The sequence below is a fragment of the Erigeron canadensis genome, chromosome 3 (assembly GCF_010389155.1).
Source record: "Erigeron canadensis isolate Cc75 chromosome 3, C_canadensis_v1, whole genome shotgun sequence".
Lineage (NCBI taxonomy): Eukaryota > Viridiplantae > Streptophyta > Magnoliopsida > Asterales > Asteraceae > Erigeron > Erigeron canadensis.
Window position 1 is genome coordinate 20,672,293 of NC_057763.1, and position 15,447 is coordinate 20,687,739.

At 30.7% G+C, this 15,447-nt stretch overlaps 1 protein-coding gene across 1 annotated transcript; it reads left to right on the top strand.

Moving 5' to 3' along the window:
- Nucleotides 1-3,590: 3,590 nt before the first annotated feature.
- LOC122594657 (cytochrome b-c1 complex subunit 8-2, mitochondrial-like) lies at nucleotides 3,591-6,911 on the top strand. Its single transcript, XM_043767086.1, has 2 exons — nucleotides 3,591-3,858; nucleotides 6,706-6,911. The coding sequence occupies exons 1-2, from the start codon at nucleotides 3,689-3,691 to the stop codon at nucleotides 6,752-6,754; spliced, it is 219 nt and encodes a 72-aa protein (XP_043623021.1). The 5' UTR covers nucleotides 3,591-3,688; the 3' UTR covers nucleotides 6,755-6,911.
- The last annotated feature ends 8,536 nt before the right edge of the window (nucleotides 6,912-15,447 follow it).

A 15,447-nucleotide genomic window follows, 5' to 3' on the forward strand; every position in this document is an offset into this window, starting at 1 on the left:
TTTTTACAAAACACTTCATGCCAATAATAAGATAAATTCTGTTAATCAATTAGGGCTAACTCTTCAACTCTCGATAGCCGATTTCACTAAAGTGTGAAATGCCACGAGGATAGAGTTTAAACAAAAAACAACTTTATAAATATTTTAGAAATAGACGTACCATATTAAATTAAAGGATTTTTAATTAATTTTTTAATCTTAGAACATAATAGAATATATCTAATATTAGTTCATTGAATGTTTATTTTAGTGGGGAAAGATAAATAATCATTGTTGATAGATAAACAGTATATATAAATTGATAAATTTCTTAGCTACAAACAAAATATCATTTACTTTTTGATTTTTTTTAATCTACAGATGTATTACAGAAATATGAGTTTATGAATGTTAAGTTATATTAAAAGATTTCCAACTCATTTAGAATTTGAATCTATTTTCTATAGTTTCTCTTTAAATTCAGTTGTTACCAAATATAAAAATGACATTTAATAGTTTCTAAATATAATCCCACCAATCAGAATACAAGAAAATAAAACTCTCAGCCAATCAGAAGCAAGAGAATTCATTCTTTTTTCTCTCTGCTCTACCGGCAATATATATATATATATATTTATATATAATAAGGGAAATGATAATTGTGGCTATGGATACCAAATTATTACTAAATATTTTTAAAAAATTATAATTCAAAAACTAATTTTATCTCTCACTTTACACATTATAGGGAAAAAATAACGCTAATCTATCTCTCACCAAATCTTTATCATATTCATCTTTTTCCATAAACCCTTTTAAAAAATGGCTACAATAATCTAAAAAATAAATCACTCTGCCACTTTCGTATCACTCCCAAAACACATAAAGGTATATAATTTCATTGTTATCAGTTTAAAATCACTGAGTTATGGGTTAAAAAGATGATGCAGCAATATCGTGTAAAACATTTGAAATATCAAATTAATATAAATGTATTTTTTTAACTACAATGCATGATTTGTGCAATGAATAACTTTGTATAGAATCATAGATTTCTAGATTTTGCCAACTGTGGCAATGTTTGTGTTCATGATAATCCATTAAATTGCATTAAGTGTTCCCGAAAGTCTTTCTTGCTGACTTATACCTTTCTCTTTGAAAAAATAGACTGAAATAAGTTTCTATTTACAGGTCTTAGAGGTGTTCATTCTCTCTTATTATTAGTAATAATTGTTGTGTTAGTTTCATAACATGTTACACCCCTCGTTTTTTATGTAATATGTAAGCAGATTCACTCAATTTTGATGTCACAACTAAACAATACTAGTTTATTTATCATGAGAATAAAAAATATCTTGAAATTGTATGAACGCAATGCTATTGCTAAAATTCTTTAAGACAATAATTAACAAATTATATTATTATAACCGATCTTATTATAAAAGTCAACATATTTGGGATGATTCTTATACTTTTATACTTTGATATTTAGATTTGAAAAAAATATATATATATATATATATTAAAAAACTCAAAAGTGACTTTTGTTTTTAAAGATCAGAAGTTTATCAAAAGATTTTGGGTTCATGTAAAATTTATTGTCATTTTATGCAAATAACTCTTAGAAAAAAATACTAGTTTTGAAAGAAGGGATAAATTATAGGTACCACAGCTATATGTGGGCAAAATATCCAGTTTCAAAAAAACCAATTTGAAATATCTAGGAACTGGAACCGATTGGAACCATTCCTCAAGAACCAATAGGTTCGGGACCGATTCTACCTTTGGATCCAAAAATCGGTTCCAAACGGTTCCAAGCAGTTCTGAACCAAAAAAAAACCAAAAAAACATGGTCAAACGTTGACCAAGAACCAGTTATAAACCATTTTTTGAAGAACCGGTTCCATCGGTTCCAATCCAATGTCCACCTCTAACCACAACTTAGCAAAGGTGTATGAAAGATTGATTTGTGTTTATTTTAAAAACTATAAGGGTAAAATTTAAAAAATATTTTAATCAATTTAAGCCATTTCAAAATTTCAGTACATAATTTATATACAATTGTTGAACCCATGCTTTGTCCTTTGAAAATATAGAGAGTGGTATTTCTGGTGTTTTAAATTTTAAAATGTTAACATCAACTTATTTAGGTACATTAACGACACCTTATGAATTGAGTTGGTCAAGCGAACTGATTCATTGAATTCTTCGCCTAAGACCAGACTTTATTATAAATTAATAAAATAAACAAATAATCATGTATTCCATCACATAGAAATAGAATAAAATATAGAGAAATGATAAATTCTTTTGATTAAACCTCCTAAAAATTCTTCCAACTATAGAATGATGACATGTGACAAAATCAAGAGTTGAGATTAAGAAAGAGGGTTTAGTGGAATGTAACAGTCATGATGATTTGGAGGTTTTAAAATGATTTTTAAAAGGGATAATGGTACCGGAGTGTAACCAACCATGACCAAAAGGTTATTTAATGTAACCAACTACTCGATTAGCTATCTAGTGTAACCGCCTTTGTTTTTTGAGTTATGTCATGTAAGTTACCGACTACTTTAAGTTTCCATCCGGTTAAGCCAAAAATAAAGTTAGGGATAATGGCACCAGAGTGTAACCAACTATGAAAAAAAGGTTATGTTGTGTAACCAACTATGACTAAAAGGTTATGTAATGTAGTGAACTACTCGACTAGCTATGTAGTGTAACCACCTTTGTAATTCCACTAACAAAAATAAAGTAATAGGATTATTCATTTCTTTTGCTTCTTTAATCTTCTTCATTTCATCATACGGACTATGAAACACAACCCAAAATGAGAATGTAAAACCAAATATATTAACCCACCCGATTTATTATATCATCAATCAATATATCTTCTTCTATCTATCACTATATATCTATATCTATATCTATATCTATATAAATCTCTCCTTCGTCGTCGTAGACAAATGGTTTCACCACGCCGATTCATACTATAATATTAATCACCGCACTTACCATGATCAGATACCTCAATGGGTTTGCTTTATTGGATTCCACAACTATTGTTAAAGATCTGGATGGCAATGACTCAACAAAAGATACAAAATCTAAAAAAAAAAAGTCTGATCATGTCTCCAGAATTTGCTGCTGTTCTTTACTGTCGTCGAAATCTGCTGATTTTCTTCAAAAATGAAAATGATAACTGACAACTTGTTTTCCATCCAGTTGCTTACATTACATAACCCAACAAACAAAGGTGGTTACACTACATAGCTAGTTGAGTAGCTGGTTACATTACATAACCTTTTGGTCATAGTTGGTTACACTCCGGTGCCATTATCCCATAAAAATAAAAGTGGTAACCGGCAACTTGTTTTGTATCCAGTTGCTTACATTGCATAACCCAAAAAACAAAGTTGGTTACACTACATAGCTAGTCGAGTAGTTGGTTATATTACATAACCTTTTGGTCATAGTTGGTTACATTCCTGTGCCATTATCCCATTTTAAAAGGATTTATCATTTTTGGAAATATAATTAGTAATGGGCTTCATGATGGAAATATTAGAAAAGGCCAGCAGTCAGCCCAAACGGCCGAAAGTTCCAGACAAATAGAAAAGAAATTTATAAGAAAAAAAAGTCAAAAAGTTATCTGAAAGGTTGAACGGAGATCATCAGTACATCGGAGAAAGAAAAATAAGAGGAGAAGATGGGGAAGGTACCGGTGAAGGTGAGAGCAGTGACGTACGCACTTTCGCCATTCCAGCAGAAAGTGATGACGGGGCTATGGAAGGATTTCACTCACAAAATCACCCACAAAGTCACCGACAATTGGATCAGCGCCATCCTTCTGGTCGGCCCTGTTGTCGGCGTCCACTCGTAATTCCTCTTTCTTTCCATCTACCCATCACTTCCTTTTCATTTCATTTCATTGACTTTTATATTATATATATATAAGTATAGATATAGGGTGTTAGACTCTATCTTGATCAAGTATTTTATGTTATATTTCTATGGTTGTAATAATTAGTTTGAATCTGGACACACTTTTTTTTTTTTTCTTTAAAATAAATTGGCAATTTAGAAAATAAATAAATGCTTATAAATTCTACTGTTATGTAAGTGGAACCTAATTTTGGGGATTTTGAGATTGGTGTCCAAGGGGTTTGTTTTTGAAGTATTGGGTGGAGGTTTAATCGGCTCAAGCCGTTGGCTTTTGAATGTTTCAATCTTGCGTGTCGATTTTTGTGTATATAGTGTAAGCTACTATGATCCAGTGTTTAACGATTATACGTATACATACTGTCTAGGGATTTGTGTAAGGTTGTCCCTCATCATATAATTTGTCTTAAGGAAATTTGTTGTAGAGTCGAAGTAAGTGTAAAATGGAAGGAGGATGACAAACGTAATTATGCTGTTATGAGTAAAATGGCTGAATTTCAATTTTTCAATGGTTCTCTTTGAGTTCTAACTTCTAACATACATGATATATCATATATGTCACACCTATTTTCTTTTTTCGATCCGATTGCAGCTAGATCTTTCAGCCGTATAATCTGAATCCTTTGTTATGTTCTCTTAGTTTCTAACCTTTGGTAATTTTATGAGCCTCCTTTATTACTCAAAAGTAGGTTGGGCTAGATTAATGGTGCAGTTAGAAGCCCCCATGTCAGTCTACAAATAACGTCTTACGAGTATCTCAATACCAAAGTCATCAATACAAGGTCGGCAATGTATTACTTTGTCTTGTAGAAGACCTTTTTTGGTTAAGGATGAGACCACAACTGAAGAGAAACTCTGAGAGGGTACTCTTGGAGAGTGCGATAATAGAGCTTGAGAATATGGTGGGTTGAAGGGCATAAGCTAATGTAATTTACATGGAAGGTATATGATAAATATTAGGAGGTAAAAGTTAAGATATCTTGAATGTACATGATAAATAATAGGACATAAGCATAAGCTAATGTAAACTTCTTGGAAGGTATATGATGAGAGGTAAGAGTTATAATATCTTGAATGTATGCAATAAATAATAGGTCATAAGCTGATAAGCATAAGCTAATGTAATCTACTTGGAAGGTACATATCAGTTTTGTAAAAGTCATACAACTCGGTGAATTGGACTAAAAAATTGGTCAAAGGTTCTAAGTCGGGTCGAACTCGGTGGAATCAGGCAAATTGGGTCAACTCGGGTAGAATCTGTTCAAACATTTTTTATAAATTTTTTTATAAAATCCCAATAAAACCCTGAGATAGTGAGATCTACCATCAGATGGTCTGCCGTTTATCAGAGAAAGATCTAGGCCACCCTCAGCTTTGTGAAAATCGGCAAGACCCAAGATAAGTTCAGAGATGTAATCGTAAGAAGACTGGAGCATTAGATCTCATGAGGATCCAATCTTGTATGAAAGGCAAAACCTAATTGACTACATTGAAATACGATTAATAATCCTGCCTAATTGAGAACTGTATCAAATGAATATATTTAATAGTAAAATTGAGTAAGAAAATATTAGTTTCATATTCGCCTGTCACTTAGTTGATTACGGCCCACTTCTCAAACAGCCCATATTTTTATAGTAATTATAGTTATCCCTAGTGGTCGATTCCTCCTACCTCGGATTTTGTCCATGGGGAGCCCGAGTTGCGAGTTCCCCAACATTGCTTGAATGTACATGACAAATAATAGGGCATAAGCATAAGGTAATGTAGAATACGTAGAAGGTACATGATGATGATTAAGAGGTGAGAGTTAGAATATTTTGAATGTACAACATGATAGATAATAGGGCATAAGCGTAAGTTAATGTAAAATAGTTAGAAGTAATATGATGAAAAGTTGGAATATCCTTAACTGGGTTGAAGGCTACTGCCAAAGCTTTTCATTGAACATCTGTACATATGTAATGCTCTCTGTGTGTGTTAGGTTGGATGCATAAATGATTGTGTACTCGTTTTTATATCCTCTTCTCCTAACATTCTAACACATCTGTGTACATTATGGGAACATGATGTGTGATATCAAGTCATTTATATTCCCAAGAGGTGGCCAAACTGTCCTCTTTGCTCAATAGTCTAAAATATGTGTTTAATAATGCCAATTTCTCATAAGATGTCGTTCAGTTAATACCACAACTATCAATAGAACCATGACCTAGAGGTGACAAAATTGGCGGGGTTAAGCAGGCTCTATAGTGGGTTTAGACTGGTAAAATTTCGAAACAAGCTATTGGGATGACAAGGAACAACATTTGTCCATTTCTTATCTATATTACATATAATGGTAAAAAAATATGATTCCAAAACTAATGCATTTACGATGATAATCCGCTTTTTCAAGTATAAAGCTTTTAGGATGTTTTATGCGGCATATATATATATATTTTAGGCTATTTTCAATTCGTTTCCATTTTAGCTATTCCTTTTCAGTCGACACATTTTACCCGTCACTTAGAAAGAAACGTAAGTTAGAACTGTTTCTATGTTAATAGGTTAGAATTGCCATTAGCCACTTCTGCAGTATATTTTCTTTTCGTCTTTTTTACGGAACTTCGAATCCTACTTACTAGCTCCCCTGGAAAGCAGTGACAACTACCAATGCTATAACGTTATCATATTTTCTTAAAAGGTGTTTATGAGGCCAAATGATACATAGTGTCATTACATTTTTTCTTCTTTTTTTTTTCTATTATAATTGTGAATGAACTATGATTGTATTGCTTGCAGGTATGTGAAGAGTTACCAGGAAAGAGAGAAACTGGAGCATAGGTACTAAGTTACGGTATCAAATTATGCCTATGTGAAGAGGAAGAATAATGTCTGTTGTAGTAAATGAAGACGAATATGTCTTAAACTGTTAAATTGTGTTTGGATTATATATGCCATGGTGGTGTAATTCTGCTGCAGATATTAGCTAAAACTTGTTCTCTTTTCTTGCTGGCCATTGTCATGCAAAATGGCTACTTAAATGCTTTTGTGGTCATCTTTTATTGTAGGAGGTTTGAATATCTGTGATGGCTTAGAGTGTGCTATATTTGATGTGTTGAAAATGTATTAAGAATATATAAGTGTGATAAGTTTGTACATCGCTATACTATAGTTAATGTTTTAAATGTAGTATTTTAATGATATGATATACGTAAGATGACTATTATCTACTTGATCTTATTGTAAGATCTGAACAAAATAAAACATTTCTGCAAATTATGTGTTTTATGTTTTCCCCAATTATATATTCACATAAATGATCAAAATAATAATGCTTTTTGTAAATTACTCTTGATATTTTCATTTTCTTCTTAGAATCCTTTTTTATTTTCTGGCAATCTTATTTATTTAAATTTCATTTCATTTACGTAAAATATATGTTTATTTCCACAATTCTTTAGCCATTTTGGAGAGGTTTTTTGGCTTCGTTTTGAGATGGCAACAAGCCAACAAGAAAAAGTTACGAAAACCGAGCTTCTATGATTGATTCATGTCTAATTTTACAAAATCTCTACCCTGATATATTGGAAGTCAAAATCTTTGCAATTTATTTAAGGAAAATGATTAATCAACTTAATTCATATCCTAAAAATCAATTTAATACTTAAAAAATTTAATATGTGGATTTCACTAATTCTCAATCTTAATCTTGTTCCTGGTTTTTCTACATGTCATCATCTTACTATTAGACATATCTTTAGGCATACCAATTAGGTTGAGTTATCATTATCTTTTATTTAAACAAATCTTATGTGCCACCTCTTATAACCTCTCAAGGTTATTTCCATAAAAAAGAAAATAAAAAAGAAAATGATTTATTATTAAATTCATTAATTCTCTTTCTTAATTTTGTCACATATTTTTTTAACATGGGTGTCGTATTCTATTGGCTTTTTTTGTTAACCTAGGAGTCACATTCGTTTTGCTAGCCATCCTAAGTCGACCACCCACAATGCGACACCATGTGGTGAAACAAAAGGTTGGATTGTAAATGTTTTGAGCAATTACTTGGTATATGATACCCTCCCTCAAGGCTAGATGATTGGTTTTAAAATATTTCATTTGCTTTCCAACTTTCTATCATGTTTCTGACTTTAGCTAAAACGCCATCGGTTTTCAATTCATTTGTTTCCCTTCGCCCTATGATTTGACCTAATTTTGGTGCTATTCCAAAATCTATTCAAATTGGACTTGGTTTCCTCATTCGTCTAATTATGTTAAAATGACTTTAAGAAGAAAAATAATGACTCTAAACAGGATGATGTAGTTCTATAATGGCCCATTATATTTGTTGGTCACATGAATAAAACGTATATCTATACTAGATGCAAAATAACCATTATACCTTTAATGAAATAAATTACACTATTAGTTTATTTTTTTAAATATCTCCCTTACCTTTTTAGATCAATTACCTCTACATCAATTATATTTAAATCAAACTACATTACTCATCACTGTCACCACCACGCCATCACCACATGTCACCGTCACCGATAGCCCGCTAGAGAAATGGACTAATATTTTGTTAAATTGGGGGTGCTTGGTATATGTGAAGGAATGAGAAAGGATAAGGGTAGGGAAAAGGATAAGAAATGGATAAGAATACCCCACCTTTATTCTTATTATTGTACATATATAATTTTTATACCCACCTACCACACATCTCGTTCCCTCTCTCTGATATACTATCTTCAACCACCACCACATACATATACATATAATACTTTGTATGTATCTATCTATCTATATATATATATATATATTCATCATATACAAAAGACAACATTAATTATGTTCATCAAGATCTCTTTATTCAATTACCACCAAACCAAAAAAAAAGACAATCATCATCATCATCATCAGACAGAGGGATGGGTAGTAGGGTGTTAGAGTCAGTCCGACGAAGGATGGGTGGTGGGAGTGTTAGCGGCGTCAGATGGAGGATGGGTGGTGGTGGTGTTAGCAGCGGTCCAAGGAGAATGAGTGGTGTTGTATGTTGGAGGTGATGGATTCGAACATAACTGGGCAGAGAAAGGAGTAGAAGTGAAGAAGAGGAGATTTGTGAGGAATGATTACCTTACCCCTCAAATTATTGGGTAATGTTCCATTACCCACTTTTAAGCATTGATTATCTTTCCTCACTACAACTAAGCATTAGTATTCATTTCCTTTCTCATTCCTTACCCTCAAATACCTCTAACCAGGCACCCCCTCATAATATATTTATCCAACTCGCCAATCTGATTAGAAAAGAAGCAATAGTGGCTAATTTTTTAAAACAATTTAAACCCTAGAACAGCCGATCAAGGAAAGTTGCAAATGATGACAATGCAGCGAACTTTTCTGAAATCCAAGTGATCTTTTCGTAGGCATTTGCCCCCGAAACAATCTTGGTATAAGTTGTGTCTTTTTCATAGATTTGTTATATTTTTCTTAAATTATTGTATTAGATGTGATTTATATTATTATATATATATATATATTCATATGTATATATAGAACAGTGATAATTATTTATTGTATTCTTACATATTTACACGAATTTTTGTCTTTATTTAGTCTTTAGTTGCTGAGGTGAGACTAAAGTCCAAATACAATGTAATGGTCGGTGATGGCTAGGTTATATACATCAAACAGATATATAATTACTCGATTCTGTTACTTAGATTATTTTATTAAAATTGTTGCACCAAATGTCAATTTTTTAAAATTATATATATATGTAATGAAAAGTTATTTTGAGAACTTTTTTTTTACAAGAACCTTTGAGAACTTTTCAAATCAAGCCCAACCGATGATTATTGTTTACATGAAAATTGTTTTTTGATTGTTTTCTGAATAACTTATGTGTAATTTTGAAGTTTAAAATTGTGTGGAGGCATGAATTATCATCCGTTATACAATTATGTAGAGATTTGGATTATTGATCACATGTGCATGAATATTGCTATGATTACATGTGATCGACTTGTATACATGTATATGATCATAGCAATAGTCGTGCACATGTGACAAAGAATCCAAATCTCTACATAATTGTATAACGGATGATAATCCATGCTCCACACAGTTATAAACTTCAAATTTACACATAAGTTATTCAGAAAACAATCAAAAAACAATTTTCATGTAAAGAACAATCATCGGTTGGGCTTGATTTGAAAAGTTCTCAAAGGTTCTCGCAAAAAAAAGGTTCTCAAAATAACTTTACGCTATGTATATATATATATATAGTTTCCTTATTTTGGAAACCATTTTTTTTTAAAACCATGAGAACTCTTAAATAATATATTTGTTTACATGTTTTTTTGGTTATTCACATGTAAAATGATATAAAAAAGTATGTTGTAGAAGAAACTTTTTTAAAAAACCTTCAAAATAGCCTTTTGTGAACTTGTGAATTAATATGCTCACGTTTTCGTTCACATGTTAACAAATGGGTACATGTAAGGTTTTGAAAAAAACTTTCTTCTACAACATGTATTTTTATAACGTTTCACATGTGAATGAACAAAAAAAAAACATGTGATTCAATACATATTTAAGAGTTCTCAAGGTTCTTACAAAAAATGGATTCTCAAAATAACGCTCTCATATATATATATATATATATATATATAATTAGAAAAATTGACACTTGGTGCAACAATTTTGATAAAATAATCTAAGTAACAGACTCGAGTGATTATATACCTATTTAATGTGTATAACGTGGCTATTACCAACTACATTGTATTTGGATTCTGGTCTCATCTCAGCAACTAAAGAAGAAGAAAGAAAGACAAAAGTTCATGTGGATATGTAAGAAGACAATGAATAGTTATCACTGTTCAATATATATATAGATATATATATATATAATAATATAAATAAGATGTAATACAATAATTTAAGAAAAAGTATAACAGATTTATAAAATAACACAACTTACGCCAAGATTGTTCCGGGGGCAAATGGCTACGAAAAAATCGCTTGGAGTTAAGAAAAGGTTGTCACATTGTCATCATTTGCAACTTCCCTTGATCGCCCGTTCTAGGCTTTAAATTATATTTAAAAAATTGGCCACTATTGCTTCTTTTCTAATCTGATTGCCGAGTTTGATAAATATATTATGAGTTTGGTAAATATCGTGTAAGTCACATTATTGTTAACGTTTTTACCGAAACTTCAGTATTAACTTGAACTAGTTAGTTACTAGGTGTTGCCCTGATAGACATAACGTTATTTTCAAAGACCTTATACAGTTGGGAAATATATCTGTTTGTTTTTTATTTAAATGTGTGTATGAAAATGTATTGTTATGTACAAACATAAGATACAGTAATAATAGGTCCATTTCTCTAACGGACGATGAAGTAAATAGTATTTGTGTGAAATTGGTATTGGCTAATGTCAGTGTAACAACTACCACTACCGTATTGCGCGGATAACGCGATATTATATAACAAATAACTAATATTTTCCATAAAGATTTTGTACTAGAAAATAGAAATACATATGGCGAGTTACTATTCGTTTATGTTATAACCCGCACCATTATTTGGATTTTGTCAAATCGTATCTGGTTCGGGTTTTCAAATACGAGTTACTTTTTGGTTTTTTCTATATGCTTTTTTCCTTTCGGGCTTTCAAATAATTATATTGAAAACGTTTATTTTTTTAACAATATTCATATTACCACATTGCATCTCTTTTAGGTTTAAAATTACCTGTTAATTCTTAATTTTCTACAAATTTTATTTCTTTTGGGTTTTCAAATATTATATATCAAAACTATTTTTGTTTGTGCTATTGCCTTTGATAAAATCATTTCATATGTCAAATATTTTAACAAAAATATATAGCAACACATCATCAATAACAAAACATGATCGTTTTCAGGTTTTCAAACAATATATTAAAAGCTTTTATTAGTTTTTTTTTTGTGATATTGTGTTTGAATAAGTATATATTTTATGTCAAAGTTTTTAGAAACATAAATCATCAATAACAAAAAGTAATCAAACTAATTGAAACCGCATAACACGCAAACAGAAACTATTGTGCTTTTGCCTTTAAATAAATATATTAAATATATTTGATATAATAAACTTTTAAACAAAGACAGAATGTTTGTTAATTCAATGCAAATATACTAAGTAACACAATCGTTTCAACAATAATTGATGCCCCACACCAGAAATTTCCTATATTACGAGAGCAAGTACTCGCGCGTTGCGGCGGTGAGATGGTGGGGTGATACCTAGGTCATAGAGTATGATAGGTTATAGGAGTAGCCGTACGGCTTCGCCCTCGGATTTAAAAATTTGTCAAAAGTATATCGAATGACATTTATAATGAAAGAATATAAAATTTTAATAACACCCATACAATTTTTATAATTTATCGATGTACGGTTTTTGAAATAAAAGATTTTGAATGAATTTGAGGATTAAATAATTAATGGAAAAGAGAGAAAAAATATGATTGGTTAAGATTTGAGGAGAGAGAAAGGGTATTATAGTTATTTTAGATAAATGTAGAATAGATAGGAAAGACATTTTGGGGAAGTACTTAAAATCAATATTAAAAATTTCAAATTCAATGTTGAAAATTTAGAAAAATCTGCTTTATATTATAAGATAGATAAATATACGAGGGCACTAGTGCACGAAGTTGTATAAGAAAAAAACAACATATGCAAGCACATACCACTCGAATCTGTTTCTAGGCAAAGGAAACGAACTCATGATGATACCATCACAAGTTATTATTCTTTCCAACTTGCCATTATCATTACCATTAAACTTTTAATACAGATCATCTATATCTATTTACCTTTATTACCACTAATGATGATAACTATAAAAAAAAAATAATTTCTAGAAATCGCTTACTGTATGGACACAGGACACGAACCTCAGAGAGGCAGAGGTTATTGAAAATTACCCACAAATAGAGAGAAGGATGGAAGCAAAACAGGAGCTAACATCACATGACTTTATATATAAAGTCTAGTCAAAGTGGGTAAACCCTAATATAAATGGGTTTCTAAGGCCTTACCGAGTTGGGCTATACTTGGATCCAATGACTGATATAGGGTTAGTTATTGGGCTTAAAGTACAAATGACTTCATTATGATATATGGGTCAAACTAAAAACTAAACCAGACACACACTTAGCCCAATAAGATGTACAAAATTAAAAATTTGGGTATGTTCGTACATAGTTTATAAAAGTTTTTATAACTTCGAACTCATAAATTATTATATCTATTTAAAAATTTAGTGGTCTATGGTTTCCATAACCTATAACTTTTGTCAAACACATTATACTAACAATATTTCTAACAACAAGCTAACAATTACAAACTTCAACAACTTAGCTTGTAAAACATGCTTATTCATTTAATTTAAACGCTACATTTAAATGACTTTCCCCTCCTTTATTGAAATGGTTTACTTTGTTGCGTGTTTATGTGTTGCGAAGGAAAAAAAATATTAGACATAAACTAAATAAAAAGCAATTAAAAAAAATTAAAAAGTTGAAATAAAAAACGAAAAGACCCATTACGTGCCAGACACGTGATCATTTATTGGGCTAGTGACGATCATTCATTTTTGGACAACCATGAAGCCAAATATCAACCAGAAAATTCATCAATGTCATTTTGTTTTTTGTTTTTAAATCGGACAGTTAATGAAGTTCATGAAGTGTAAAAATTACTCTACATTTAGTTTGTGCTGTGATATGTTTTGATGATTAAGGTTTATTTTTAATGGTGAGTTCTTGCTTCGCAACAAAATTATGTGTAGTGTCGGGTTCGGTACTTCTTAGTCTTGTGATGTGTCATATAGGCTTTGAATTTTTCTTATTTATTTTTCCTTCCGATGGTAGGTTTGTGATGTTGTAATATTTATAGATTCTGGTAGATTTGCAATTCAATTTGCTAATCTTCTTTAAAAAAAAATTTAGAACGATTTTTTTTATTAAAACCTTGCAAGTTGTTTATTTTAAAAGTTGTGTACTCAATATATGGTTGAATAAATTGTTACAAAGTCATTATCAAACCTTGCAAGTTCCTATCAAAATATAAAGATTGAGTAGTTATCGTCCACTGTACGAATGTTCTTTGCTGGGCCCTTCTTGTCATCGTTTTCAAATATTATTATGATTATATTTGTCGTCTACTTGCAATATCAAAGCGAATACCTGCATATTAAAGCTTTGTATCTATCATTTATTTTGGAAAACTTAAAGTTCCTTCAACACATTAATGTTTTATTCAAGAACCATACGGTATTTGTAGTTTTGTACATGCTAGCCTGCTAGGATATAACTTAAAACAATCTATACAAGCAAAACAATAACTATAGATAAAATTATACATACAATATCCGAATCAGACAACAATGATATATAATCCCTTTAAAAATGAAATTGAGAGATGTGAGATAGATGTGTAAACAGTCATACTTCTAATCAACGACGACTCTGAGAATTTGAGTATCGAGTTGGAAAAAATTATGGCGCTAGAACTTAACGAATTCAAATATATATGCAATTTTTTTTTTACAAATGAGACTTTATAACTATAACAAAATTATAGTATTTACGAGTATAACCCAGTCATTAACTAGTTATGCGTTATACTTATACATATAAAATATGTATGTAGAAAAAAATTCACAATTTTATGTCTTTTTAAACATGTATCCTGACTCGAGGTCAAGTTTGACCTCCCTCGAGGGCCTCCGTGCCTCTAATCTCTACATATAATATACCTACCACCTTTTGTAAAATACACCAAACAAAACATAAATACGTTTTACCTCAAACACCGACATAAATGAGAAGGCTCACTAGGCAAAATCTCGGCCACTAGTTAGGCCCATTTTTCTTGAGTGGTGGTCTTTTTAGTTTTGGGTAAAAGAGTTTACCTTTGGTTGATCTCTAATTTTATACACATAAAAATAATTGTAAATTTTTTTTAGGAAGGCCTGAATTACACGCGATATGATATCAAGAGAAAGCTCTCTCAACGAGCAAATCTCATTAATTAAACCTTATAAAGAAAAAAATTTTCTTGCAAGACTTGAATTCAAGATCTTGAAATTCAAATAAAACTCTTGTATAAAACATAAATAATCAACCTACCTAAAAAGTTGATTACATAATAAAGTGTAGAGTTCATTTCATTACATTTCTTTAGGGTAGATCGTACTATCAAGTTTCATCCCTTTACAATTTATTTATTTTTATCACTTCATCTTCTTATGATGATTTTTTTTTCTTTATTACATATCATAGATAACCAATTTCACTTAGATGAGTTGGTTCGGGTTCGAGTCTTGAGTATTTTATCTCAAAGTATTTTCCACGAGTAGGGCCTGTAGGGGGTTAGAGGTCTAGCAAATCACTGGTTAAAATTACCTGTAGCACTTTTGAATCGAAACTAACTTTACAAAAAGAAAAAAAAAAACATATCATAGATCCTAA